This window comes from Sceloporus occidentalis, unplaced genomic scaffold, assembly GCF_023333645.1.
Source record: "Sceloporus occidentalis isolate IW3139 unplaced genomic scaffold, rSceOcc1.0.p SCAF_2, whole genome shotgun sequence".
Taxonomy (NCBI): Eukaryota; Metazoa; Chordata; class Lepidosauria; order Squamata; family Phrynosomatidae; genus Sceloporus; species Sceloporus occidentalis.
The window spans coordinates 380,604-407,627 of record NW_028316982.1 but is presented as its reverse complement, the minus strand read 5'-3'; the positions used below and the strand labels follow the sequence as shown (position 1 = coordinate 407,627).

The 27,024-nt window shown below is 51.0% G+C and overlaps 3 protein-coding genes across 8 annotated transcripts in view; 2 read left to right on the top strand and 1 right to left on the bottom strand.

Annotated features, from left to right (window-relative positions):
- The window catches only part of LOC149317820 (polyamine-transporting ATPase 13A3-like), a 65,227-nt gene extending 50,209 nt beyond the window's left edge, over positions 1-15,018 (top strand). For 4 of the 6 annotated variants that reach the window (XM_089508512.1, XM_089508510.1, XM_089508511.1 and 1 more), the window contains 6 exons: positions 332-512; positions 2,585-2,772; positions 5,245-5,333; positions 9,236-9,316; positions 10,175-10,294; positions 11,103-15,018. In XM_089508512.1, coding sequence (XP_089364638.1) covers positions 332-512; positions 2,585-2,772; positions 5,245-5,333; positions 9,236-9,316; positions 10,175-10,294; positions 11,103-11,297 — 854 coding nt within the window. In that variant the 3' untranslated portion in view covers positions 11,298-15,018. Of the gene's footprint in view, positions 1-331; positions 513-2,584; positions 2,773-5,244; positions 5,334-9,235; positions 9,317-10,174; positions 10,295-11,102 lie in introns of those variants that run through there. The other 2 variants (XM_089508513.1, XR_016279923.1) reach the window with 2 other exon arrangements.
- LOC149317815 (D-beta-hydroxybutyrate dehydrogenase, mitochondrial-like) overlaps positions 1-27,024 on the bottom strand; it is a 381,124-nt gene that overhangs the window by 227,954 nt on the left and 126,146 nt on the right. The window lies entirely within an intron of this gene.
- GP5 (glycoprotein V platelet) lies at positions 21,627-26,090 on the top strand. Its single transcript, XM_089507286.1, has 2 exons — positions 21,627-21,687; positions 23,686-26,090. The coding sequence occupies exon 2, from the start codon at positions 23,724-23,726 to the stop codon at positions 25,782-25,784; it is 2,061 nt and encodes a 686-aa protein (XP_089363412.1). The 5' UTR covers positions 21,627-21,687; positions 23,686-23,723; the 3' UTR covers positions 25,785-26,090.

Below are 27,024 nucleotides of genomic sequence, written 5' to 3'. Positions count from 1 at the left end.
CAATGGGGGCTGCCATGGATTGCGCATGAGCAGAACAGTGTTACAGACATCCACTCCCAGCTCAGTGCTCTGTCCTGGTCGAAAGAGCAGCTCTCATGAGCTTCTTGCTGTGAAAGGAGATGAGAGAGACCAGAAACCCGCTGCTCTCTAACCCCTTTTCACAGCGATGGGCGCAGCAGCAGCTTTTTTGGCCAGGGTTGAGTACCACTGTGAAGATGGGGTTTGCCCCGGGTGTGGCAGTGTGCAAAACGAGTGCGATTTATGTCAGTCCTGATTGCAGAACTTGGCTTCATGGAGATGCTCCTTTCTCTTGCTTCTTGCATCTCCACAGTGAGCTTGAATCCTGCATGGAAGGAGCTGGTGGCACAGCGGCCACCCTCCGGCCTCATTTCGGGGGCCCTGCTCTGCTCCGTCCTTTCTCAGATCCTCATCTCCCTCGGCTTCCAGACCTTGGGATTCCTGTGGGTCAGGCGGCAGCCCTGGTATGAAACCCGGGCCCCACTCTCCCGCAAGTAAGTGGGCAAGGGACCCCAGGGGTTGCTGTGGGACTCGCGGGTGGGTTTCATTTCCAAAGGCTTTTGTCTCTGTGTGGAATTGGCACGGTCTGCACTCCATGGACTGCCCTTCAGAGAGGCTTTCAAAACAGAAAGCTTTTAAAGAAAGGCCAGGGGTGCTATATCAAGTATTTGGTATTTTAATATGTAATTTGTTTTAATTACTGTAGGAATGTAATTCTATTTTAATGTACTGTTTTGTTATGTTTTTAATTGTATTGTTTTTTAATGTTGTAAGCTGCCCTGAGTCCCAGTCTTAAGAGAAGGGTGGGATGATACTAATACTAATACTAATACTAATGCTGCCATGAGGACATGGGGGTGTCCAAGATATACAGCAGGATCTCATTTTGTGTCCTGGAAACAACTCTGAGGAGGCCTCAGATGAGTCCAGTGGGCAAAAGAGGAGCTGAGGCTCATAGGCCTCTGGGGAAGCACAATGATTGATCGACTGATCAGTTGCGCGCATATATATATATAGAGATAGATAGAGAGAGAGAGAGAGACACCCAGCCACTAAGGGCTCCCCAAGTAATTTAAATAATTTAAAATAGTACAGAAATTTAAAAAAAACCACCTTTAAAAGCACCTTAACATACTTGTTAAAACAGCCTAAACTTTAAATATGCTTTTAAAGCAAATCATAGAATCATAGAATCATAGAGTTGGAAGAGACCACAAGGGCCCTGATCCAGTCCAACCCCATTCTGCCATGCAGGAAATCCCAATCAAAGCATCCCCAGCAGATGGCCATCTAGCCTCTGCTTAAAGACCTCCAAGGAAGGAGACTCCACTACACTCCGGGGGAGTTTGTTCCACTGTCGAACAGCCCTTACTCTCAGGAAGTTCTTCCTAATGTTGAGGTGGAAGAACTTCCTGACAGTAAGGGCTGTTCGACAGTGGAACAAACTCCCCCGGAGAGTAGTGGATTCTCCTTCCTTTAAATGATTAAAACAGAAGAGTTTCAGGCATGGGGCACAACCCTTTTAGCTGCCCACTGGGGGGGAAATTCCTTACTTTTAAAATCATATAATCATAGAATTGTAGAGTTGGAAGAGACCCCAAGAAGGGCCCTGATCCAATCCAAGCCCCTTCTTCTGCCATGCAGGAACTCCCCATCAAAGCATCCTCATTGACAGATGGCCATCCATCCTCTGCTTAAAGACTTCCAAGGAAGGAGACTCCACCACAATCTCCGAGGAAGGAGTGTCTTCCATTGCCAAACAGCTCTTGCTGTCAGGAGATTCCTCCCAATGTTGAGCTGGAATCTCTTTTCCTGTAGCTTGCATCCATTGTGTCCTGTTCTCTGGAGCAGCAGAAAACAAGCTTGCTCCCTCTTCAGTATGGCACCCTTTCATATACTTAAACAGGGCTTTCATAGCACCTCTTAATAATAGCTCTACTGTCCTAAATGTCTTAGAGGAAGGATGGCTTTTAAAAACAGAGTTGCCCATGTTGAAAGAGATCCTTGTCTATTTGTTGCATGATGAGACTTGGTTGTTTGACAAGGGTCGGTGTGTGTACTAGTAAAAATGGGCCTTCTGCAGCAACAGGCACACTTCCTTGATGAGACCGACACGGGTGTAAATGTGTGCAGACACACCTGCAGAGGAAGCCTTCTCTTCACAGTCACAGTTGCCTCCTGGGGGCCGAGGACTTCATGCTCCCTCTGCCGTTTCTGTAAGCGTATGCTCTTCACAGGCGGGAGTGTTGTTAATAACAGAAGTAATAATATCTCCAGTGGATTGGGACATCTTTTCAGTTGTTCTGAATTTTGAGAATGATTAACCTTTTACACAAATGTGGTAGTCCTCAGAAGAACAGGTAAAGCGAGCTGATTTGTCAAAAGGTGCCCAGTGCCTGGAAGGTTGAGCTGCCAGGCTTTCCTTTGTCTGCCTGTGTTTGTGTGGGTTGCCCAGATGGCAGAGGAAGGGCAGGAGGCCAGAGAGTGGGATGGGCCTCCTCTTTTTCAGCACAGATGGTCCACTGCACTCTCCTCTGACTCTCTTGGATGGACTTGCTTGTTCCAGCGTTTGCGATGTATCCGGAGTCCCCTTTGCCAATGCATCACAGCACAACAGCACATCCGTTCACGATGAGCACAACATCCGAAACTACGAGAACACCACAATCTTCTTCATCTCTAGCTTCCAGTACCTGATAGTCGCCGTTGCCTTTTCGAAAGGGAGGCCTTTCCGGCAGCCTTGCTACAAGAACTGTAAGTACTCAAGACAATCTCAAAACCTGCCATAGTGGTGTTCCTAGGGCAGGTGGGGAAAGGGGAGGGGGGCACAGGGGGGCAGCCCCGCCAGGCAAAGCAAGGGGTCTCTGATGGCGTTGTCAGGCTGACATCCCCGTGTAGAGTAGACCTTCGCTTGCTTGCAAACATAAAGACATCACATGGCATCAGTTGGGTGGGTCCTTCCAGGAGGAATAGTTCCTTCTTGGTTGCTCTGGCTTGAATCAGAAGTAAAGAAAATAACTCTGCATGGAGAATGAGGATTACTTGGAAGGAAGACAATAAGCCCTGGAGGACAAGCAGAAATTGGCTGCAGAAAATGTCTTTCCCCGATTGTTGTTTGTTGTGTGCCTTCAAGTCATTTCCGACTTAAGGTGACCCTAAGGCAACCCTATCGTAGGGTTTTCTTGGCAGGATTTGTGCAGAAGGGGTTTGCTATTGCCATCCTTTGAGGCTGAGGGCATGTGACTTGCCCAAGGGCACCCAGTGGGTTTCATGGCCAAGTGGGGAATCAGACCCTGGTCCCCAGAGTAGTAGACCAACACTGAAACTACTATGCCATGCTGTCTCTCCTCCCAGATTGTCCAAGTGGCAACCCACCCAAGAGATAGCCATTGTTGGCTGTAAGGAAAAATAGATGCCAAAATCATTTATTAGCACTGTACCATAGGTTTATTAGGCTGACCCAAAAGGTCACAAAATCTGCAGGTCTCCAGGTGATATCCTATATCTTTTTGCCCGAGTTGTTGTTGTGTCCCCTGAAGCTGTTTCCAAGTTATGGCTACCCTAAGGCGGCCCTACTACAGGGTTGCTTTAGGGTAGCCATAACCTAGCTCCTCTCCCCATATACTGTGATTTACGTCGCTGTTGAGTCTAAAGAGAAGAAGGAAAGGATTAATTTTTAACTTCATTGTGTTTGCTATGCATTTTTATTGTTTTAACCCACCCAGATTCCTTGTGATTGGGCGGGCTATAAATAAATCATTTATTATTATTATTATTATTATTATTATTATTATTATTCATGTTTTCCTGGCACGAATTGTTCAAGAGGTTTGCCATAGCCTTCCTCCGAGGCTGAGAAAGTGTGACTTGCTCAAGGTCACCCAGTGGGTTTCCATGGCTGAGTAGGAATTTGAACCTTGGTTTCCAGAGTCATTGTCTGATGCTACACCACTCTGACTCTCATGACAAGCTCTGGAGATCACAAAAGTGTGTACATAATGTGGATTTTGGGCTTTTTCTGAATGGGTGGCATTTCTGGAGAGGCGTGGGTTTTGTAGTGGGAGCAGGAAGGAAGGGGGAAGTCAGGGCACTCTTTGTCCCCGAGGAGAGAAAATGCTGCTAGGCTGTGGGCAAGCCAGAAGGCATCCAAGGAGGGTGGCCAGGATGACCAGAAGCCTGGAAGCCACCAAGTCCGGTGAAGAGCAGCTGCGGGAGCTGGGCTGTCCAGCTGGGAGGACAAAAGACTTAGAGGGGACATGGCGCAGCTGTCTTTAAATACCCGAAGGAATGCCATCGTGTAGAAGGTGCAGCCAGCTTGTTTTCTGCTGCTCCAGAGAACACTAGAACACAAACCAGTGGGTCCACATTACAACAAGAGTGATTCCTCCTAAAGATTGGGAGGAACTTCTTGACTGTCAGGGCTGTTTGAGGGTGGACTATGGACTGCTTCAGTGGGCAATGGACTCTCCCTTTTTGGAGGTCTTAACCAGAGGCTGGATGGGTATCTTTTGGGTGTGGAACCCTGGTGGCGCAGTGGTTCAATGCCAGTACTGCAGCCACTCACTCAAAACCATAAGGTTGCGAGCTCACTACCAGCAAAAGGACTGAGGCTTGACTCAGCCTTGCATCCTTCCAAGGAGGTTGCTAAAATGAGTACCAGCTTGTTGGGGGCAATTAGCTTACAGTTGTAAACCGCTTAGACACTGTTAGTTCAGTATGAAGCGGTATATAAATGAAGCTGTTTGTTTGTGGTAATTGTGTATTCCTGCATGGCAGAAAGGGACTTGACTTATATGGCCCCTGGGATCCCTGCCGACTCCATGGTTGTGTGACTCCAAGGGAGAGGTGCATGTACTCCTGTGCCAAGAGGTATCCAGAGCAATGATTCCACCTAAACATTAGGAGGAACTTGTTTGGCAGTGGAACACGCTCCTTCCTTGGAGTGCAGTGGAGTCTCCTTCTTTGGAGGTTTTTAAACAGAGGCTGGATGGCCATCTGTCAGTGGGGATGCTTTGACTGAGAGTTCCTGCATGGCAGAAGGAGGCTGGACTGGATCAGGGCCCTTGGAGTCTTTTCCAGCTCTGTGATTCTATGATCCCTCCACTTCCCCACTACCACTCCACAGGGCCTCACTGCCCCTCCATTTTCTCAGAGGTTATGCCAGGGGAAAGGGGTCCACACCAGACTGTAACTTTCAGAGCCACTCTGCACATCTCTCCTTCACAGATTTCTTTGTGATCTCCATCCTTGTCCTGTACGCCGTCATCCTCACCATCCTGCTGCATCCAGTGGCATCGGTTGACACTTTTCTGGAGGTAAGATTGCAATATGCTGCTCCCCAGTTCCCCCGTGTTAGCCCCAGCTGTGCCCCCAATGCACAGGGGCTTTGGCCTTGGCTTGCTTTCTCTCGAGCTCCTCTCCTTCTCTCCAGAGCAAGCCTGCTCTTCTCAGGCATTATTCCCTGGCTTCCGCCCCCGTCCCTGGGCAGCCAGAAACCACCCTGGCCCCCAGTTTTAGGACTTTGGGTTGTGTGGGGAAAGAGGCGGCTCCCCTCCAACCGCTGAGGCAGACGCCTGCAAGGCTGACATGGGGGGGGGGGGTGTTTGGGGAGGCAGAAGGGTTGGGAACCTCTGCCCTGAGCCCTAGCCATCTTCCTCGGTGGCCCAGCAGGCAGGAGGGACCCTCTGGGGGCAGAATCCTAGAGTTGGGAAGGGTCCCCAGAGGGCATCAGGGCCAACCCCAAGCCCTTGCTCAACACAGAACCTCCAGCTAGACTAGCCTCCCCAGCGGCAGGGAGCTGCTGTTCAGCATCTTTTTGAAGGTGTCCAGAGAAGGAGGCCTTTAGGCCGTCGGTTCCGTTGCTGAACCACTCTTTCTGTCAAGAAGTTCCTTTTTTTGATTCATTCAAAATCTGCCCTCTTGCTTACTTCCTACTGCTAGACCTGACCCTACTTGCTTGCTTACTACTGTTAGACCTGATTCTCCCCTCTGCGGCAGCCAAGGACAGGCCTGCTCCCTCCTCTTTGTGACAGCCCTTGGGGTACCCTTCAGTTTTCTCTCCATGAAGCTGAACATGCCCAGCTCCTTCAATCTTTCATCACCTGTTTTGTTCTTCATGCCTCTTGTCATCGTTGTTGCCCTTCTCTGAACCTGCCCCAACCTGTCCATATCCTTCCTAAAATGAGGCACCCAGAACTGAAAGCAGGGCTCCGGAAGAGGCCTGACCAGCACAGAATATAGTGGGACTACTACTTCCCTCACTTGGAAACTAATAGCATTCACCTTCTTAGCTGCAGCTTCACACTGCTGGCTCATTCAGTTATGATCAGTTATGGTATAATCCCAAAGTCCTTTTCGCATGTAGTGCTGCTGAGCCACATTTCCTAAATGTAGAATTTTCCATTTGTTTCTGTTGAATTATGTTTTCTTAATATCAGCCCAGTTTTCTAGTTTATCAGAGTCCTTCTAATTCTTTTCCTGTCTTCAAACATGTTAGTTCTCTAACTTTGTATTGTCTGCAAATTTGATAAGAATCCCCTCCACTCTATTATCTAAATCAGTGGTTCTGAGCAAAGCCAGAAACTATGGGAGCTGCATTTCAAGACCTTTAAGGACCAAAGGTTGGGAACCTCTGATCTCTTTAAACAGAGGCTGGATGGACCTCTGTCAGTGAGGATGCTTTGATTGAGAGTTCCTGCATGGCAGAATGGGGTTGGACTGAATCGGGGCCCTTGGGGTCTCTTCCAACTCAACTCTATGATCTAAATCATTGATGAAAATATTGGAGAGCCTTGGCCCCAGAAGAGACTCCTGCAGCAACTCCACTTGAGACCTCCTTCAAATCTGAAGCACAGCCACTGATGACAACATATGAATTTTCCAACCAGTTACTGGTCCATCTGATAATGTTTCAGTCGATTCCATATTTAGTCACTTTGCTGATCAAAATATCCTGAGGGGCCTTATCAAATGCTTTGCTGAAATCCAGATAAATCGCATTCACAGCTGATCAAAAGAAGATGCAAGGTTAGTTTGGCAGGATTTGCATTGTGATCCCGATACTTGCCAACAGGCTCCTAATAGACATTTTTTCCCTGGCGCTGAGGCCCGGCTGACTGGCTTCTGGGACCTTGGACCTTCTTTTCTGCTTTTTTTGAAGAGAGGGACAATCTTTGCCCTTCGCCAGTCCTCTGGCACCTCACCCGTTCTTCAAGACTGCTCCGAAATCATGGCAAGGGGTCTTGTGTTTTCCTTCAGTAATTTGGGATGCAGTTCATTTGGCCCTAGAGATCTGAACTCATTGATGTTAACTAAGTAACTGCCGATTAACTCCTTATCGGCCTTTGCAAGCCGGATTCCTTGCCAAGGCCTCTGTTGATGCATAGAAGTGCGCAGTCCTCCTTTGGGGAGACTGAAGCAACATTGGAATTGAGCACTTCTGCCTTTTTGTTTTGATCTGTTGGCATTTTACCATCCTTGCAGAGCAGCAGTCCCACCGTTAAAAGACCCTAACAATCCCCCCCCTTTCCAGTTGTAGATGGGAAAGCAAGGGGCTGCTGGGTTTTTTATGCCCACCCAGCCAAGATCACAAGGATGCTGCTGGAAATTCTTCAGAGAAGCACACAAATGGAAAAGAATCCCCCCCTTCCCCCCCAAAAAAAATTAACCAAGAAAGCTAAAGGCACGAACCACAGACCACTAAGAATGAGACAGTCCCAAATACCCAACATACACGTGTCTTTAATAAAAGGCAGTTGAATCATGTCTGCTTTTCAAATAACCACATGCAACATTGCCTTGCCCTTTTATTGCCATGAGACATGAATCCAGCAGAGACGTGGAGAGCTTCTTCCTCCCTGCGTGTCTTCTTGGCCTTGTCCTATTGTGTTGTGCCACTTTGCCATGGCCCTTCTGAATAAGGGTAGTCAAATTCCTGAGCCGTGGCTCCCTTGTCCTGTCCGCTTGCATGCCTGTCTGCGTCCGAGTAGGGAGTGGCGTGGCTCCTCAGTCTTCGGATTGGGTCTCCTGCCTCACACTTCTGCCCTCTGTACAGCCCACTGGGGGGTCTTGGGGGTGGTATTTATTGGTGGTGTGTACATGCAGTGACCCTTTTGAGTAGACCCTTTTGGCAGCCCCCCACCTCTGGATGGAGCGAGCCCAGTTTAGAGGCCTCCATGCTGGGGCTGCCCAGCTCCGAAGCATCCAGCTGGAGTTTTCTGTTTGGAGGGACATGAGGCCCATCTCTCCATTCATAGAATCATAGAATCATAGACTTGGAAGAGACCGCAAGGACCATCCAGTCCAACCCCCTGCCATGCAGGAACTCCCAATCAAAGCAGCCTCATTGACAGATGGCCATCTAGCCTCTGCTTAAAGACCTCCAAGGAAGGAGATTCCACTACACTCCAAGGAAGGAGTGTGTTCTATTGTCGAACAGCCCTTACTCTTAGGAAGGTCCTCCTAATGTTGAGCTGGAATCTCTTTTCCTGTAGCTTCCATCCATTGCTCCATTGTCTCCTATTCTCTGGAGCAGCAGAAAATAAGCTTTCTCCCTCCTCAATATGACATCCCTTCAAGTATTTAAACAGGGCTATCATATCACCTCTTAACCTTCTCTTTTCCAGGCTAAACCCCAGCTCCCTAAGTCATTCCTCATAGTTAGATTGGTTACCAAATCTTGCACTATTTTAGTCACCCTCCTTTGGACACACTCCAGTTTTTCCACATCCTTTTTGAATTGTGGTGCCCAGAACTGGACACAGAATTATTCCAGGTGAGGCCTGACCAGAGCAGAATAGAGTGGAACTATTACTTCCCTTGATCTAGACACTATACTTCTGTTGCAGCCTAAAATTGCCTTGGCCTTTTTAGCTGCCACCTCGCACTGTTGACTCATGATCAACTTATGGTCTACTTGGACTCCTAGATCCCTTTCACACAGATAAGTCTCTCATTCAGCCAGGTGTCCCCCATCCTGTGCATTTCATTCCCCCAGACCTGAGGTGGGTCACTTAGACCCCACCAACTCTGTCCCCCAGTGAAGACCCTCTATCCAGAGGCTGAGCTTTTGGGCCCATCTTGGGGGTGACTGGTGGAGGGCTGGTCTCTTGGTGTCTGTGAACAGCGCAGCTGCCCTGCCTTCTAACAAGACTCTTGCTTCTGTTTGTGTCTCTCTGTGTGTCTGTGTCTCTGTTGGGGTGGCACCTTTGTTTTGCAGCTGGTCTGTCTACCCCATTCATGGCGGGGCAAAGTCCTCCTCATCGTTGCCATCAATGCCTTTGTCTCCATTCTGGTGGAGGTGAGTAATTTGGGGTCTCAGGTGTAAATCACTGGTGAGGGGGGGAGCAAGAGGGGCTTGGGGGGTTGTTGAAAGTGTCAAATCAAGTGTTTCATAACTCAGAAGACAATTTCGTTTTTTAAGACTTGGCATTCCCAAATCTTCATAATTCTCCCCAAGGCCCTGCGTTCCCTTCCTGGGTCTCTGAAATCCTTTTTTTGAGAGATGAGACTGACCGTTGGAAGGCCACGCCAGACCCCGGGGGGGGGGGGGGAGGCAGAGGGAGGTGAACTCACCCCCCCTCCCAGGACAGTCATCTCTCTATTGAAACACACCTTTGCAGTCTTTTGAATGCAGAGCAATGCTGAATTGTAATACAAAAGGCTGGAAATCTCCCTACCCACCCACGCACCCAGTGCATTTGGGCCACCATCAACTTGGATGAACTCAGTGGAAGGGCCAAGGACTAATGGGAGCTCTAAATGCAAATATTTAAAAGTTACCTGGCTGGGAGCCTCCAGAATGAGTCTTGGGGTTTTGCCAAATTGCAGAGGAGCCACGTTCTGGGTTTGAGAAACTGAATCCCCGCAGCCCAGCCCTCCTAGAAAAGAGGAGCCCCTCATCTTTCCCACAGCTGAATTGGAATCATAAGAGTTGGAAGAGACCCCAGGGGCCATCTAGTCCAACCCCATTCTGCCATGCAGGAACTCTCAATGAAAGCATCCCCGACAGAATTATAGAGTGCCTTTGCCAGGGGAGGGTGAGTCCCCCCTGCACTGAGCTGTTTGCCCCGGCATTGCTGCCCTTTGTGAAGTGCTCTCTCTCTATGAATGATCTCCCCTCTTCTTGATTCTCCCTGCTCCCTGGAACAACCCACAGAATGTCCTCCTTGACACGGTCCTTTGGAAAGCTCTCTTCAGCCGAGACAAGCAAGGGGAATACCGCCTAGCCTCCTCTTCCTCCTCCTCCTTCTCCTCCTCTTCCTCCCACCCACCACAGGTTGGAACTCTGATCTTTACTGTCCATCCTTCATGCATGCGGCCGTTCCCATTACTGCGGATGCCACAAAGATTGTGTGGGGTGGGTAGGTGGGAGGTTTTGCTGAATGTCGCCCTTGTGCCTCTGGGTTTGCCGGGGTGTCTTTTCTGGAAAGGTTTTCCCAGTGGGGTGGGATGGCAGTGGTCTCCTGATTCTTTCTGTCTCATATGCTGGCCACCTTCCCGAATGCTCTGTGAGGTACGAGAGACCAGGGATGTGAGGCTTTTTGGGGTGCTTCTTCCCTGGTCTGATAGCATGGCCCTTGGACCAGGCCTCGCTTATGGCCACAGGCCTCCATTGGGTAGGCTTGAACAGACCAGATTCATCCCTGGAGAACGGATGGGGCATGTGGCCGAGTGGGATGACCGCAACAGCCATCACAGAGAAGGTGGCATCAGGAGCAGAAAAGAGCCACTCTGGTGGTGGGAAAGCGGGGAGAGAGGTGGCTTGATGACAGTTTTTCAGCTGGAGTCAAGCATGGGGTGCTTGGCCCCGGGGCCCCACTTCCTGCAGCAGGCCAGCCCCCAAGACAGAGGGGCCTGCTCCACCCACATCAGCCACGCATGCTTTGAAGGCCTGGAGACTGCCGATGGGGGGGCATGCAGGGGCTGCAGGTGGTAGGAGTTCTTCTCTCTGCTGGGGTTTCCCTGCTGCTTCCACTTCATGGTCCTAGGAGATATACCCAGGAGGGCATCGTGGAAGCCAAGGTGGACATGGGAGGATGCCTTTGCTCTTGCTTCTAACCTTCCTGTTCTCCCTCTTTCACTAGGAGACACTGGGCAGCTGGCGGTGGTGTGCCCTTCCTGCACTGCTCCGGTCCAGGAGGAAGCCCCCCAAAGCCAAGTACATGCACCTGGCCCAGGAGCTGCTGGTGGACCCAGAGTGGCCACCCAAGCCATCCACGACCACGGAGGCCAGGGCCCCGGGGAATGGCTCCTCCTACCAAATCGTCACTGTCACATAGCGGCTGGCTGCTCCTCCTCCTCCTGTCATTCTGGCTTCCTCCGTCACGTCCAGAGAGGCAGCCGCTGCTGGGAGCCCATCAGGCCTGGACCTGGACTGACCAGTAGAAGCCCCTTCTCTGTGGAGTGGGAACCTTCAACAACCGAGGCGAGGCGTTGGTATTTCTTTTAGCCAGTTTCCTTTGGCCCTGTGTCCAAGCAACGCTCCTGGGCCTGTAAAGATTGTTCCCGTGGGAAGTCTGGGTTCTGGGTCGCACAGAGCTTGGCGGACACAGTTCCTGCGCTGAAGGGATGGCAGGCCTCCTCTTGCAGTCACGTCTTCTCTGTCTCCTTTTATATCAGAAATGGTGTGTTTGCGCCACATTGAATGCAGGTTGTCGAATGTGTTCCTGGCAGCCCCCTCTGGCCAGCTGCAGCCGCCCCGCCACCTTTGACCCCCAACTCAAAGTCTGACCCCACCTCCCACATTGGCTCAGCAAAAGCGCAAGAAACGAACACGGCTGAGGACCCACAGTTGCTCTCCCGGTAGGGAATGGTGGGGGATCTGCCCCCGTGAAGTCCCCTGCAACAAGAGAAAGGACGACTTCAGGATGACTGGCTGTGTTGTGGGTCCTGGGCTGAGGACAGTGGGATTTACCTTTTGGATTGAGGCTTCCAGCTCATGGCCAGACCACCTTCTCTGCCACTACCCTGAGGGGGAATTGAGATGCAAAATGGGGAGGCAGAAAGGCAGGTGGGTGGGGGACATGCCACAAATTGGAGCCTTCCTGGCATGGAGGGTCAGGCGGTTGAGCTGCTTGTGAGTGCATGTTCCCTCCCTGCCTTCCTTCTTCATAGCACACCCCACGTGTGTACAAATCACCCCCATCTCCTGGGCATGGTTTTGAAAGATGTTCTCTGTGTGCACAATGCCAAAGGGGCCTGGTCTGGCTCCAAAGGATGCATTTGCTGCTGAAACAATAGGGCAGGGGGTGCGCATGTCCAAAAAGGCCTCTGTGAAGGCCTCCAGCATGAGAGCAGCACCTCTGGGTAGTTTCCTTCCTCACCTTGCATCCCAACAGAAAGGGCTAGGGAGAGGCCTCCTGGGTCTCTGCTGTCTCTTGTAGGAGAGCAGGCAGCCCAATGTGGCCCCACAGGCCTTTCTCCTGTGTCCAGCCAGGGCCACAGGCCACCAGCCTTCCCCGGTGGATGCCTGTCTTCCTTCCTCCTCCGTCTTGACCCCATTCTTGCTCCAGTGTGTTGCCTTTCCCCTGCAGTGCAAAAAAGCTTGCCTCTCCCTTGCAGCGCATCAAGGCAGGGGTGGCCCCGCTTGCGACCCCGGAGGAGGCTGGGGCAGTGGGAGGGGGTCCCTTTGGTCCTCCATGCCGACCAGGTTCCCCTCCTTCCTGCGTGGGCAGAAAATGCCAAGGTGTTTCAGAATGAAATCCATGTAGCTATGCATCTTTTGACCTTGGGACTGTGACTTGCAAACACCTCATCTGACTAGTTATGTTGGTGTGTGTGTTGGGGAGGGCTGAGGTGTATGGGAAGAGCCCCTAGGGTCAGAGTGGCACTGGTGGAGGGGGTCTTTCTTTTATCTCCTCTGTTCCCTAATTGCACCCATACACAGAACCCCCCCCCCTGACCTGCTGAAATGCCCGAATTGGGGAGAGGGGATGGCTGTGCTGGTGCAGGGCAAGCTGTGGCCTGCCAGGTTCTTGTTCAACTCTTAGCTCCTGGTGTCATTCAGCACTGGCTCTGTGGGGTGGGGCCAATGGGAATTGCAGTCCAGTGGCATCTGGAGGGCAGCCCCATCATCCATGCTGTGCTGGTGGCTGCTCTTCCATAGGCTTCTGTGTGGTGCTCCTGCTTGGCCTCTGAAGGGTGGTGCTGCCTTCCCTTCTGCCCTGGCTGATCCTCTGGTGCCCGCCTGAGAGGATGCCTCCCTGTCCCTGGAAGGGTCCTTGGGGCTGGAAGGTGCATGTGGGATGGGGGAGAGGACAAGCGGTTGCCTTGCTCTGGGGGCATCTTGCTTGCCAGCTGTTTGGCCTTTGGCCACCACCACCTGCTCCTCTGCAAGACCTTTGAGGAAGGGCAGCCGCTGCCGCCTCCTCCTGCTGCACCTTGTGTGCCTGCCTTGCCGAAACCCAAAATGTGTGGTTATGGGGGATCACTGCCGCTCTTCCATGGGACCCCCTTGCCTGCTCTGGAGTGGCCCCTGGTTTCTCCCTTCCTTTGGTAAAAGTCTGGCATCAACTTGACAACTTGGATTCCGAATTCCCTTAAATTATTTGTCTCATTTGGACCCCGATGCCCTAAATCTTGTCTTTTGGCGTGTTGGGATTGTAAGTACAGCCAACGGAATAGTATTGCTATTATTGCTATTATTATTATTTTAAAATATTTTTATTATTTATGTGCATTCCTAAAGGACTGATGCGCTCAAGAAAAGAGCAGCTCTTAAGTTATACTTTCGCAAAATGCAAAGCCAGACTTTTAAAATGGTCTGTCCCTCAGGGTTATTTTTACAAGAGCTTTCCCCTCTTCTTTCCTTCCCAGACAGTTTGGGGCTGTTTCATAGGAACTTGGAGTGGGGTGAGGTGGGGCGGGGGACCCACATTTGTTTGGGCCAGTGGCGGTGGTGGCGGGGGTCTTATGCACGTTTCTCCCCAGCCGTGGATTGCGTGTCCCCCCACGGTCTCCACTTCTGGGGGTGCCCCCCATTCCACGGTTGTTAACCCCCCAATACAGAAACTGACCTTCCTCCAGCCCTTCCGGGGGGCAGCAAGTTTTTGTGTATTGGAGGCCAGATGTTCTACTGCCACAGATGGGCTGCAAATGATGCTCCGTTTGGTTGTGGCCACGGTGCCACTGGACAAACATGTTCATTTCCTGTTACAGTCTTTAAAATGGGGAATGTTAACACTTTGCACTTGCTTTTTCTAATTTATTGGGGAGATTTTTTTTAATGAAGATTTAATGCTGGCGGGTTTTACTCTGGATGTGTTAATCTACTGTCGAATTAAACTACTGTAATCTGCAGCGGACGTGTTCGTCTGCTGTGTTTCCTTGTGTGTATAAAAGTACCCCAGTTAAAGAGAGGAAGGCTCTTTCCGTTGCGCCGCTGCCGCAGGGCCCTCTTCCTCTCATACAAATGCTTCCTTTGGTCAGTTAGTCGCCACTCGTCTCGAGACTTTGGGTGACTTTATCCCCCAAAACTCCAAGCTGTAAAAGCAAATGTTTGCATTTGGGAGGGAAGGAGTTGCTCTTTGATGGCTCTAAATTGCTAGTTTGGTGCCATATAATGGCAGCCTTGAGAAAACCATCCCCATTAAATGCTAAAACCTCTGGATAAAGTGCGTAGGTCCAGCATCGGCTCCTGGGTCAGAGTCCAGCCGTCGCACGGGAAAACTAGAAATTCCTCCTCTGCTTTAAGGAGTGATGCCGCATTTCCCTCCGTGAAACAAAAATGTTTTTGCTGCTTTTATAATGGTACCTGGTTGTAATAAAGGCCTTTTTTAAGAACTATTAAATCTTTATTAAACAGTAACAAAACATAATCAACAATTTAAAAAAAAGCATACAAATACAAACTATTTTTCTATACCTAAAAAACGTTGTTGTCGTCATTGTGTGCCTTCAAGTCATTTCTGACCCTAAGGCAATCCTATCATGGAGTTTCGTGGCAAGATTTGTTTGGAAGGGGTTTGCCATGGCCATCCTCTGAGGCTGAGAGAGCGTGACTCGTGGCCCAAGGTCAGCCAGTGGGTTTTCATGGCTGAACCAGGATTTGAACTCCGGCCTCCAGAGTCATCAGCACTCAAAGCACTCGGCCAAAACATAAGGGGTAAACAATACAACCTACAATTAATAATACAATGCATTGCATCACTATAAACTATAGAGCTACCAATAAAACAAAAGTAACAATCATATACCTTACAGACGGAGACCATGGCACCCGGCGGATCCGACGGCAATCCCTGATCCCACCCCAAGATCCCTCCAAAAGTCTCTCTATATTTCTATGGACCAAAACTGGAAAACCCCTTCGGTGCAGCAAGCAACGCTCCCTGGCTGCTTAGCAGTGTCCTTCGTGCGGCCGTTTCCTCTCTTCTGTTTTTATTTACTGGTTAGAGTTTTATTCAAAGTTTTAAAAACACACCAAGAATCCTAAGAAAGAACAAAGAGCAGAAAAGAAAGGCGGCTTCCGGCCGTCCTTTCAGTGGCGATGTTTCTGCTTGCAGTTAGTCACCCTCTTGTTCCTTCTCTTCAGATCATGGGAATCTTGGGTGTTTTGCCGTTTCCTCTGTTTTAAATGGGTTTTTGAGATGACAAAGCAACTTGTGACACGTTCCATTTTTTAAAAACAACGACAGGGCTAGCTTTCCAAAGTCATGGCCAAACTCTGCAAAATAGCAAGTTCATGCACAAAAAATGCACGGTGCTAAAATTGGACTTTGGTGTCATGTTTTGCAGTGTTTTGGTGCACAGGTGTCCCAGGCTTATAGATCACTCCCCTTTCGTACGGATGGCACACGGAGGGCATGAGGGTCAGAAACTGTCCAGTCCAGAGCAGCTGGCCAGTCCCTTTTGCCAGTTGAGCGGCTGGGGTGGAGGCACGTCCTCCTGCATGAGAGATGGTCACTGCTTGGGGGGGCATCCCAGGCCCACAGCTGTCCCTCGAGGCACACAGAGGGGTGTCCTAGGGCTGGGCGCTCCATCCCAGTCTGGACAGGGATGTCCATCCTTCAGCAGACCATCCTCTGTGTTAAGTGACCCCAACATGCCGTTTCTGGGGCTGCCTTTGAAGACGGTTTGGGAAAGTGGTTGACCAAGAGCCCCCCCCCCCCCCCCGCAGCAAGTCAAGCGGCTCCCGAGGGAAGAGGAGACCCAGCTTGGCAACGGTGCATGCGCAAGGGATCTATCAGCATGTGCTGATAGCAGGGGGTCACTGGGCTAAATCAAGGGGAGACTCGGAAGCTATGCAGCTGTAGAGTTTAACGTTGCTGAAAACAGATTGGACAGTTGGGCCAAAACTGACAAAATGGATTTCAACACAGAAAAAATGTAAGGTACTGCACTTACGGCGGAAAAATGAAATGCAGATATAGGATCGGGACACCTGGCTTAAGGAGACGTGTTCAAAAGGGATCTAGGAGTCCTAGTAGACCACAAGTTGAACATGAGTCAACAGAACGATGTCGTCAATGTGATTTTAGGCTGCATCAATTGAAGTATAGTGTCTAGATCAAGAGAAGTAATGGTACCCCTCTATTCTGCTCTGGTCAGGCCCCAGCTGGAATACTGTGTCCAGTTCTGAGTCCCACAATTTAAAAAGGACATTGAGAAACTGGAGCCATGTGTCCAAAGGACAGAGACTTAAGATGGTGAAAGGTCTGGAATTCATGAAGCCCTATGAGAAGAGACTTAGGGAATTGCTGGGGATGTTTAGCCTGGAGAAGAGAAAGTTAAGAGGTGATATAAGAGCCCTGTTTAAATACTTGAAGGGATGTCATATTGAGGAGGGAGCAAGCTTGTTTTCTGCTGCTCCAGAGAACAGGACCCAATGGAGCAATGGATGCAAGCTCCAGGAAAAGAGATTCCAGCTCAACATTAGGAGGACCTTCCTGACAGTAAAAGGGCTGTTCGACAGAGGAATGGACTGACTCAGACCATGGTGGATTCTCCTTCTTTGGAGGTCTTTAAGCAGAGGCTGGATGGCCATCTGTCAAAATGGGGGTGCATTGATGGAGAGTTCCTGCATGGCTGAAGGGGGTTGGACTGGATGCCCCATGGGGTCTCTTGCAATTCTATGACCTAAGATGGAGAGGGGTTCAACAAGGAGGAGTGGGAAGACCCCCACTCATTCTTGCCTGCTCAGTGATGCTTTTGCCCTCCAGAAAAGGCTGAAAAGAGGGGTGTGTTTGTGTCTTACAGCTATCAGAGCAGCTATTTTAAAATGGAGGAAAGCCTCACGCAGCCCAGAGGTTCCCCCCGGAGCCTTGATGGACCCCATCATTGAAGAACATGTGAGGGGGGCACTGCTTCTTTATGGCCAAGATCATCTTGCCTATCAGCAAGATGGCGAGGGCACAATCCACAGAGGCCTAAAGCAACATGGATGGCAGGCACAATGGCATCACAATCTCCTTGTTTCTAGCTGAATCCGCAGAAAGACAGGAACTGCACCACTTTCTGTTCTGCTTTTCAAGCGTGAAATGCCTCACAATGGCTGAACCAACGCTTTGCGTGAAGGAAGGACTGCATCCGGTCCCCAGCTGCCTCTCCAGGCCAAAGGTTCTCTCCCAGCTGAAGGAGAAGATGTCAGGGTTCCAGGCGCAGAAAAAGAGAGAGAACTGCGGGTCAAGGGGGTCAAGGGGGTCAAGGGCCTGCCTTGGTCCAAAGCAGTGTCCTCCCTAAGGCTGCTTCTCATGACCGGACATTTGCGCCTCGGAAACCGGCCGCAGTGGGGGCAGGTCAGGGGAGGCTCAGGGCTGCGATCCTGCCAGGAGCCCTTTCCCACTTTTGGGGTGCTACAGGCCCCTGTACCCTTTCCTTGCTTAAACCTCTTTCTTTTCTTGACCCAGGCCTTCAAAAAACATCTAAGCCATGATGGGGTCTTGAAAGGGGTGCCATAAGAGGAGGAGAAATACATCCAGACCCCACCTTTAATGGGGGGACTATAAGGACCCCGAAGGATTTTAAAAAGCTGTTTAAGCTAGCAGAGATACAAACATTGTGAGGCAATGGATCCCACAGGCTAGTTATGCGCACGGCATAAAGTCCCATTGGGCTTTAACCTGGACCTTAGTATATTTTGTAACTTATATCTGTATTAAGCAGAGCAGCAGCATATCCAAAGGTATATCTGAGCTTCTGGTCAAAGACAGGATACTCCGGTAAGGTAAAAAACTTTATTGTCACAAAGAATTCATCTAACATCCAGAAAAAATCAACAGCAGAAAAATCTATACTTTGATACAAGAGTCCCTAAAACTGCCCCGATGAGTGAAAGTAAGGGGGAGAAAACATCCCTGGGGCAGACCCTCTTGGTCCATCCTTTCAGACTCAGGAGAGAGAAGGAGAGAGACAAAGAGTCGTAAACCTTGACTCTTCATCTTTAGCAGAGAAGAGCAGGACGCAGCAAGTGACCGCTTGGCAATGGCACTGGCCAAAGACAGGCAACCAAGGAAGGTATCTCTCTACTCAAAGTGCCATAGAGACCAGCATCAGTCTTCTTCACAAACGCATGGCACCTGGGAAGGAAAGTCTGTCTGGAATGGTTTGATGCCGCCGCTGCTGCCAACGCAACTCCTGCCCTTCTTGCCTCCTCAAAACTGGGATAAATACCAGAAAGCACCACTCTAAGTTGTCCTTGGAGTTGTCCCTCGGAGCGCAGTGGAGTCTCCTTCTTTGGAGGCTGGATGTCCATCTGTCTCAGGGGATGCTTTGATGGAGAGTTCCTGCATGGTGGAAGAAGAGGCTTGGACTGATCAGGGCCCTTCTTGGGATCTCTTCCGAATCTAAGGTTCTATGCTTCTATCCAGGGAGTGTTTTCTCAATAGAAGAGGTTTTCTTTTGATTACTGATCAGGAGTGGCTGGAGGCACAGAGCTAAGAGCCCAAAACAATGAATTTGCAAACATTGTATACACTGAGGTGCAAAGACTCCCTGGAGCAGCCCCAGAGTAGAGCAGGGCGATGAAGGGCGAGGGTCCCAAAGCAGCGGAGGTTGCAGTCAGACCCTCAGAGGAGCCTCCCAAGCACTCCACCTTCCAGATAGGTCCAGTGCCTTGAAAGTTGAGAAATGTAAGGCAGAAGAAATTAAATGCACAGATATAGAATGGGGGACACCTGGCGTAAGAAGATTATGTGTGAAAGGGACCTAGGAGATTACAAGCCAAGCATGAGCCAACAGTGTGATGCGGCAGCTAAAAAGGCCAATGCGATCCTAGGCTGCATCAACAGAAGTACAATCATAGAATCATAGAATCATAGAATCGTAGAGTTGGAAGAGACCACTAGGGCCATCCAGTCCAACCCCCTGCCATGCAGGAAATCCAAATCAAAGCATCCCTGACAGATGGCCATCCAGCCTCTGTTTAAAGACCTCCAAGGAAGGAGACTCTATCACCCTCCGAGGAAGGAGTGCATTCCACTGTCGAACAGCCCTTACTGTCAGGAAGTTCCTCCTAATGTTCAGGTGGAATCTCTTTTCCTGTAGCTTGCATCCATTGTTCCGGGTCCTGTTCTCTGGAGCAGCAGAAAACAAGCTTGCTCCCTCCTCAATATGACATCCTTTCAAATATTTAAACAGGGCTATCATATCACCTCTTAACCTTCTTTTCTCCAGGCTAAACATCCCCAGCTCCCTAAGTCGTTCCTCATAGGGCATGGTTTCCAGACCCTTCACCATTTTTGTCGCCCTCCTTTGGACACATGGCTCCAGTTTCTCAATGTCCTTTTTGAATTGTGGTGCCCAGAACTGGACACAATATTCTAGGTGGGGCCTGACCAGAGCAGAATACAGTGACACTATTACTTCTCTTGATCTATACACTATACTTCTATTGATGCAGCCTAAAATAGCATTGGCCTTTTTAGCTGCCGCATCACACTGTTCACTCATGTTCAACTTGTGGTCTACTTGGACTCCTAGATCCCTTTCACACGTAGTTTCATTCAGCCAGGTGTCACCCATCCTATATCTGTGCATTTTATTTTTCCGCCCTAAGTGCAATACCTTACATTTCTCTGTGTTGAATTTCATTTTGTTAGCTTTGGCCCAGCTTTCTAGTCTATTCAGGTCATTTTGAATCTTGATCCTATCCTCTGGGGTATTAGCTATTCCCCCTAATTTGGTGTCATCTGCAAATTTGATAAGTATGCTCCCAATTCTGTCATCCAGGTCATTGATAAAGATGTTGAATAGCACTGGGCCCAGGACAGAGCCCTGTGGGACCCCACTGGTCACTTCTCTCCAGGATGAAAAGGAGCCATTGCTGACCATCCTTTGGGTTTGGCCGGTCAACCAATTACAGATCCATGTAACAGTTGCCTTGTCTAGCCCACATTTTACAATCTTGCTTGCAAGAATGTCATGGGAAACCTTGTCAAACGCCTTACTGAAATCAAGATCTACTACATCCATAGCATTCCCTTCATCTACCAAGCTGGTAATTTTGTCAAAGACGGAGATTAGATTTGTCTGGCATGACTTCTTTCTCTGAAACCCATGTTGACTTTTTGTGATGATGGCATTGCCTTCTAGATGTCCACAGACTCTCTGTTTATTGATCTGCTCCAGAATCTTTCCTGGGATTGATGTCAGACTAACTGGACGATAATTGTTGGGATCCCCTTCTTCCCCTTTTTGAAGATGGGGACAACGTTTGCCCTTCGCCAGTCTGCTGGGATCTCTCCTCTTCTCCAGGAGTTTTCAAATATGATTGCCAATGGCTCCGATATTACTTTTGCCAGTTCTTTTAATACCCTTGGATGGAGTTCATCTGGTCCCGGAGACTTAAATTCATTTAGATTAACAAGGTGTTCCTCTACTATCTCTTTACTTATTCTGTGCTGAAATTCCCCTATTCTGTCCTCTGCTCCATTATCCTCAGGTTGAGCCCCTTTGCCTTTTCTGAGAAGACTGAGGCAAAGAAGGTGGCAACCCTAGATGAAGACAGCTTGTTTTCTGCAGCTCCTGAAGGCAGGGTCTGGACGAATAGGCTCAAATGGCCAGGAAAAAACTTTAGAGAAAACCTGGTGGAAAGCGCTGCTTGACACTGGATCAGAAACCCTTGGAAGGTGGAGGACTCTTGCTGCCCGGAGGCTTTGAAACAGCATCCGGATGGCCCACCTAGCAGGGTTGGTCTAGCTGGCCCTTGAGGCCCCGGCCCCAAATATCCTATGAGGGCATGAGAATGTGGCTCTAGTTTCCCATGAGCACAGAAGGGGACAGGCTCTTGCGGCAAAAGCTGGTGATGCTGCAGCCCAGGACCTGGCCTCCCGCCTTCCTTGGAATCGCCGCAGGGTCCAAGTGGGGCGTGAGAGCCCCCCCCCCCCCCCCAGTCAAGTGGCACTTACAGAACGGGCCATGAGGGTTCGGGGCAGGCTTGGGAGCTTGGGTTTGGCTTAGGTCTGGGTGAGCCTCTTCAGCCTGGCCATGCCCCCCTCCTGCCCTGGGCTGTGGTCACCTCTGCAGCCATTCCTGCCTGGCTGCCTCCTGTTTGGCTGCTCTGCCCCAGAGAGGAGTGTGGCCACAAGGCAGAGGAAACCCACAAGGAGCTCTTATCTGGCCCTTCTGGAAAACGCAGCATCACTTCCGGCCATGAGCCTGCATTTGTGGGCTTTGCAGCTGCCCCTCCGGACACTTGCTTTCGTTCCGACCAGAGACAAACTGCTCCCCATGGTAAGTCCCAGCCTGTCATTTCATGGTGCTTGGCTTGCTTTAGGTATTGAGTGAGTGTGAGTGTGCAAGAAAGAGGCTGAGCTCCCTGGAACACGAAATGCTCTCCCACCATCACCTGGTTGTTATTATTATTATTATTATTATTATTAACCTTTATTTATAAAGCGCTGTAAATTTACACAGCGCTGTACATACAATCTTTTTAATTAGATGGTTCCCTGCTCTCAGGCTTACAATCTAAAAAGACATGACATAAAAGGAGAAGGGAAAGGTGGTGGGGGTAGTAGGCTAATACATATAAAGTACACAGCAATACAGGAAATGGTTCAATAAAACAGGCACCAAAAGATCATCAAATAGCAAGCGACAATTATGCAATGCCTGGGAAGGCTTCTCTGAACAGGATGGTCTTCAACTCTGTTTTGAAGCTGGTTAAAGAAGTGATCAGGGCCCTTGTGTCTTGCGGGAAAGAAGGTTCCAGGAGTGAGGGGCAGCGAGAGAAAAGGGGCGAATCCAGTTCATGCAGTTTGTGCCCAGATCAAGCATAGAATCATAGGGTTGGAAGAAGAGACCCTAAGGGCCATCCAGGCCAACCCCATTCTGCCATGCAGGAACTCTCCATCAAAGCAGATGGCTATCCAGCCTCTCTTTAAAGACCTACAAAGAAGGAGGCTCCACCGCTCTCCAAGGAAGCATCTTTTACTGTGGAACAGCCCTTACTGTCAGGAAGTTCCTCCTAATGTTAAGGTGGAATCTCTTTTCCTGGAGCTTGCATCCATTATCTTAATGTAATGTAACTCAATGTAAGATGCTGCACTTAGGCAGAAAAAATGAAATGCACAGATATAGGATTATGGGGGACACCTGGCTGAACGGGAGACTTCTACGTGCGAAAGGGGTCTAGGAGTCCAAGTAGACCACAAGTTGAACATGAGTCAACAGTGCGATGTGGCAACTAAAGAGGCCAATGCAATTCTAGGCTGCATCAATAGAAGCATAGTGTCCAGATCAAGGGAAGTAATAGTGCCATTCTAGTCCGCTTTCGTCAGGCCTCAGCTGGAATAATCCTGTGTTGAGCTAAGGGGAACCACAATTCAAAATGGATGTGGAGCTGGAAAGATGTCCAAAGGAGGGTGACTAAAATGGAGAAGGGTCTGGAAACCATGAAGCCCTCTGAGGAACGACTCAGGGAGCTGGGGATGTTCAGCCTGGAGAAAAGAAGGTTAAAAGGTGATATGAGAGCCCTGTTTCAATACTTGAAGGGAGGCCATATTGAGGAGGGAGCAAGCTTGTTTTCTGCTGCTCCAGAGACTGGATCAAGGGAAGCCATTTGTTGTTGTGTGCCTCCCAAATGACCCTAAGGCAGACCAGTATAGGGTTTTCTTGGCCAGATTTGCTCTGAGGGGTTTCTGTCTTTGCCTTCTTCCTCCACATCTCATCCCCAAAGCCTCCCAGTCACTGATGCCTATAAATTCCTGAAACTTTGCCCTCAGGACACATTTTTGGCTATGCATACATGTGCCCAGACAATAGCATTTTGGACTAGTTTGAAGCCAGGCCAAATCTCTGTTGATTTCAGCCGGCCTCCTCAGTAGCCGGCCACTCGCACTTCAAGGCAGCCGTGGATCCATCCTGACTCTGGTGACCCAGCATTTGGAGCTGTGCCTCCGGATCAGTGTAGAAGTGCCTCCTTATTGCCGCTTGCTATCTCCTTCTCCCTTTGCATCATTAGTTCTCCTGTGTGTGGGTTCCCCTTTTTAAATAAACTAAATTAATCTGGGCAACTGCCTCTGCAGTCCTCTGAGTTTGCAGCCATTATGGAAAGGCTGAGAGCACGGCTTTATGTTCTGGAGTCCTTTTCCTGCTTCCTATTGAGCTAAATTAATTTCTCCATTGAGTACAATCTGTGGCTGCCCTGTTGGCATCTCCTGCAGTGTAGATAACAAGGGGAATCCGTGGTCCCTGGCGCTTCAGGTTCTTTGCATTCCTCTTCCACAGCGTCCGGTTGGTGGACACGGCTGACCTTTGGGGCCAGGATGTGGCCGCTTCCTTCCTCCGCTGCTCTGCTGTTCCTCTTCTCCCGGCCGGCCATCGCAACCGCGGCCTTGGCCTGTGAGTACCTCTTCCGGGACGCCTTCCGGTGCTCAGGTCCGGCTGTCCAGGACCTGGCCGCGCTGGGCCTCCCCACCAACGTGACCCAGATGCTGATAACGGACACGAGGGTCACAGCGCTCCCGCCCGGCTTGTTCTCTGGCATGACCGTCCTGCAGCGGCTCATCCTCTCTTCCAACCGGCTCTCCACTGCTTCGCCCGGAGCCTTCCGTGGCCTCTCCAGGCTGAAGACCCTGAAGCTGGACAACAACCGCCTGGGGCAGCTGCCTGGGGGGCTCTTTGAGGGTCTGGCTTGCCTCCAGCAGCTGATCCTGGAGAGCAACCAGCTGTCCACTCTCCCATCAGTCATCTTTGATCCGCTGCTGGACTTGCAGGAGCTTTTCTTGAACAAGAATCTCTTGGCCCAACTTCCCAAGGGGCTCTTCAGAAACCTGGCCAAGCTGAAAGTGCTCAACCTCTCCAGGAACCGGCTGGCAGCCTTGCCTGCTGACCTTTTCTTGCCCTTGTCGGACCTCCGGAGGGTCTTCCTCTACTTCAACCCACTCCCCTCCCTTCCCTTGGGACTCTTCTCTGGCCTGGGGGAACTGCTGGAGCTGCGGCTCCACTCCTGTGCCCTCCAGGCCATCCCTCCAGGGGCCTTTGACCACCTCCACAAGCTCCAGACCCTGACCCTCTCCAGGAACCGGCTTCCCTCCTTGCCCCCAGGGCTCTTCCTCTCCCTGGGCAACCTCTCCCTGCTGACTCTGCACCAGAACCCCTTGCGTTCCCTCCCAGCCAGGCTCTTTGGGGAGACCCCAAACCTCCAAAGCCTCTGGCTCTATGAGACAGAGCTGCCCACCTTCCCAGCCACAACGTTCAGCAACCTGACTGGCCTGGAGATGCTGGTGCTGACCCGGAACCCGCGCCTGAGTGCCCTCCCAAGAGAGGCCTTCTGGGGCCTCCGACGCCTCCAGACCCTTTCTCTGCACAGCAACAGCCTCTCCAGCCTGGCCAGCGGCACTTTTGCCGGGCTGGAGAACCTCCAGGAAGTCTCCCTCTTTGGCAACCGGTTTGAGGGCCTTCCTCGGGATATTTTCAGCCCCCTCAATCGCCTGGAGACCCTCTACTTAAACAGCACAGGGCTGCACTCCCTTCCAGGGGATATTTTTGCCTCCTTGCTAGGGCTGAGGGCAGTCTGGCTTGACGGAAATCCATGGCACTGCCACTGCCGGCTGGGCCCCTTTGTGGCCTGGATCCGGAAGAACCGGGGACTTGTGGAGAACGCCACGGCCATGACCTGCCAAGACCCTCCGGCCTTGCGGCACACGCCTGTACTAGCCGTCCCGGAGGCCCAGTTTGTCTGCCTGGCCACCACAGACCCCACTTCCCAGACCCCCAAAGGCAGCACCCCAACCCCTTCTCCTTGGATAACTGGACCAGTGGCTTCCACATGGCTACTGACCCAGACCCAACTTCCGGCTACCTGGCCCAGCCCCCCTTCTTTCTCCAGCACAGAAGCTACACTCAGAGAGAAGGAGACTGACCCCCGGTTGCCCCCAGCCACATCACAAATGCCTTCCTCCACAGATCAGGGCCACCCCCCAGATCCAGGGGCCACCCCCAAAGTCAGTATCCCCCTGGCCAGGGGTCAGCACTGGCGGTCTTTTGGCCTAAAGGGCCCCATCGGTTGGGTTTTCTTCAGTCTCTATCTCCTGGTGCTACTGACCCAGGCTTTTGCCATGGCACTGTTGCTGTGCTCTGGCCTTTGCTTCAGGCGCATCTGGCACAGGAGGGGGGATTGGGGCCCTGTCAGGCCACTTCTTTTGGGCCCAGCCTCGGGGGGCACTGGGGCAGGTGCTCAGGAGCAACTGGCAGGCCCAGTCTATTGCACCCTTGGGTTGGTGTTGGCCAGTGCCCAGCGCAGCCCTCTGGCCCCCCGGCTGGGGCAGGTGACGGTCACAGTACGCTCAGGCTCCCTCCCAGTGTCCCAAGGGAGCCGGCTTTGAAGGGGCAGCCAGGATCCTCCTCCTACTCTCCTCCAAGTGTGGCCAGAGAGAGCCTCTCCCCTCGGCCCAAGGCCCTTTGGAGGCTGCACCCACTTTCCTTCCCTGGCAATACTGGCCAATGTCCGGTGCAGTGGAGACCCTGGCCTGGCCTGGCACTGCCCCTGAGAAGGGTCTCCAGGAAGGTCCCCTTACCTTGCCTCCTGACCTGCTTGGAGAACTGGAGCTCTCCATAGGGGCTGCAAAGGGGATAAAGGCAATGAAGAGGCCAGGAGAGAGAGGCCAGGGATGGAGAGGAGGAGGAGGAGGCCCTGCTTGGCTGCCTGCGGAGGGAGGGGTCCTTTAGCCCTCCCCCCCCCGTCCGACATTTCCGCCTTCTTTTTGGGAGGAATTCCAAAACATCCTCCATCTTTGTATTTTAAACTATTTGTTTTAATATTGCAATAATTTAGTTCCTTTTTAAAGGACTTTTCCCTATGTTTTTAACGTCGTGAAGCCGCTCTGGGTCCCAGTTCTGGGAAAAGAGCGGGACGCAAAGAGCCATCCTCCTCCTCGTCTTGAGCGTGGCAAAGAAGCGCACATTTATATTGGAGTGTTTTTAGCTTTTATTTGATAATGCCCTACATCTTTTTGGGACGCCCTGCATTTTGGGGTGCCTTGTCCCCCTTTGCGCTGAGATCCTGGCCACCCTCTTCGTCCCCTTCCTCCGTCCGGCCGTCTCTCCCTCCGGTCCTGGCCTGGAAAACCCAGAAGCCCGAGGGCTGACCCCAAACCCACTCCTTGGGCTGAGGGGCGTGAGGGGTGTCGTGGCGCAGGGCCCTGTGGCCCGCTTTAGGGTCTCCTCCCGGCAGCCACCGTGTTTCAATGCAAAGCCTCAAGTGCCCCGTGTCTTCTTGCCGCTTCAGCCATTTGGAAAGGGCTCTGGGTTGTTTCCTTCTGGAGGAAAAATAACTCAGGGCAGTTGTGTACAATATCAGAGGCTGACCCTTTGACATGGGACAGTGCCCATATTTCCAGACTGTCCCATTGGTACAATATGAACGTCACTTTTGTCCATCATTTCCCAAGAAAAATGGCCTCTTATGTTGAGAAAATGGCTTGAAGATCCCTGTATAAACTGGCTGCCAAAACCAAGCCAAGCCAAAGATTGTGTCCCGGAGTGTGAGAAGTCTTATGATGAATTGCTGAAAGACCAACATTTGCCGCGTAAGATTGCTTCGTCTGAGAAATATTCGTGGGACGG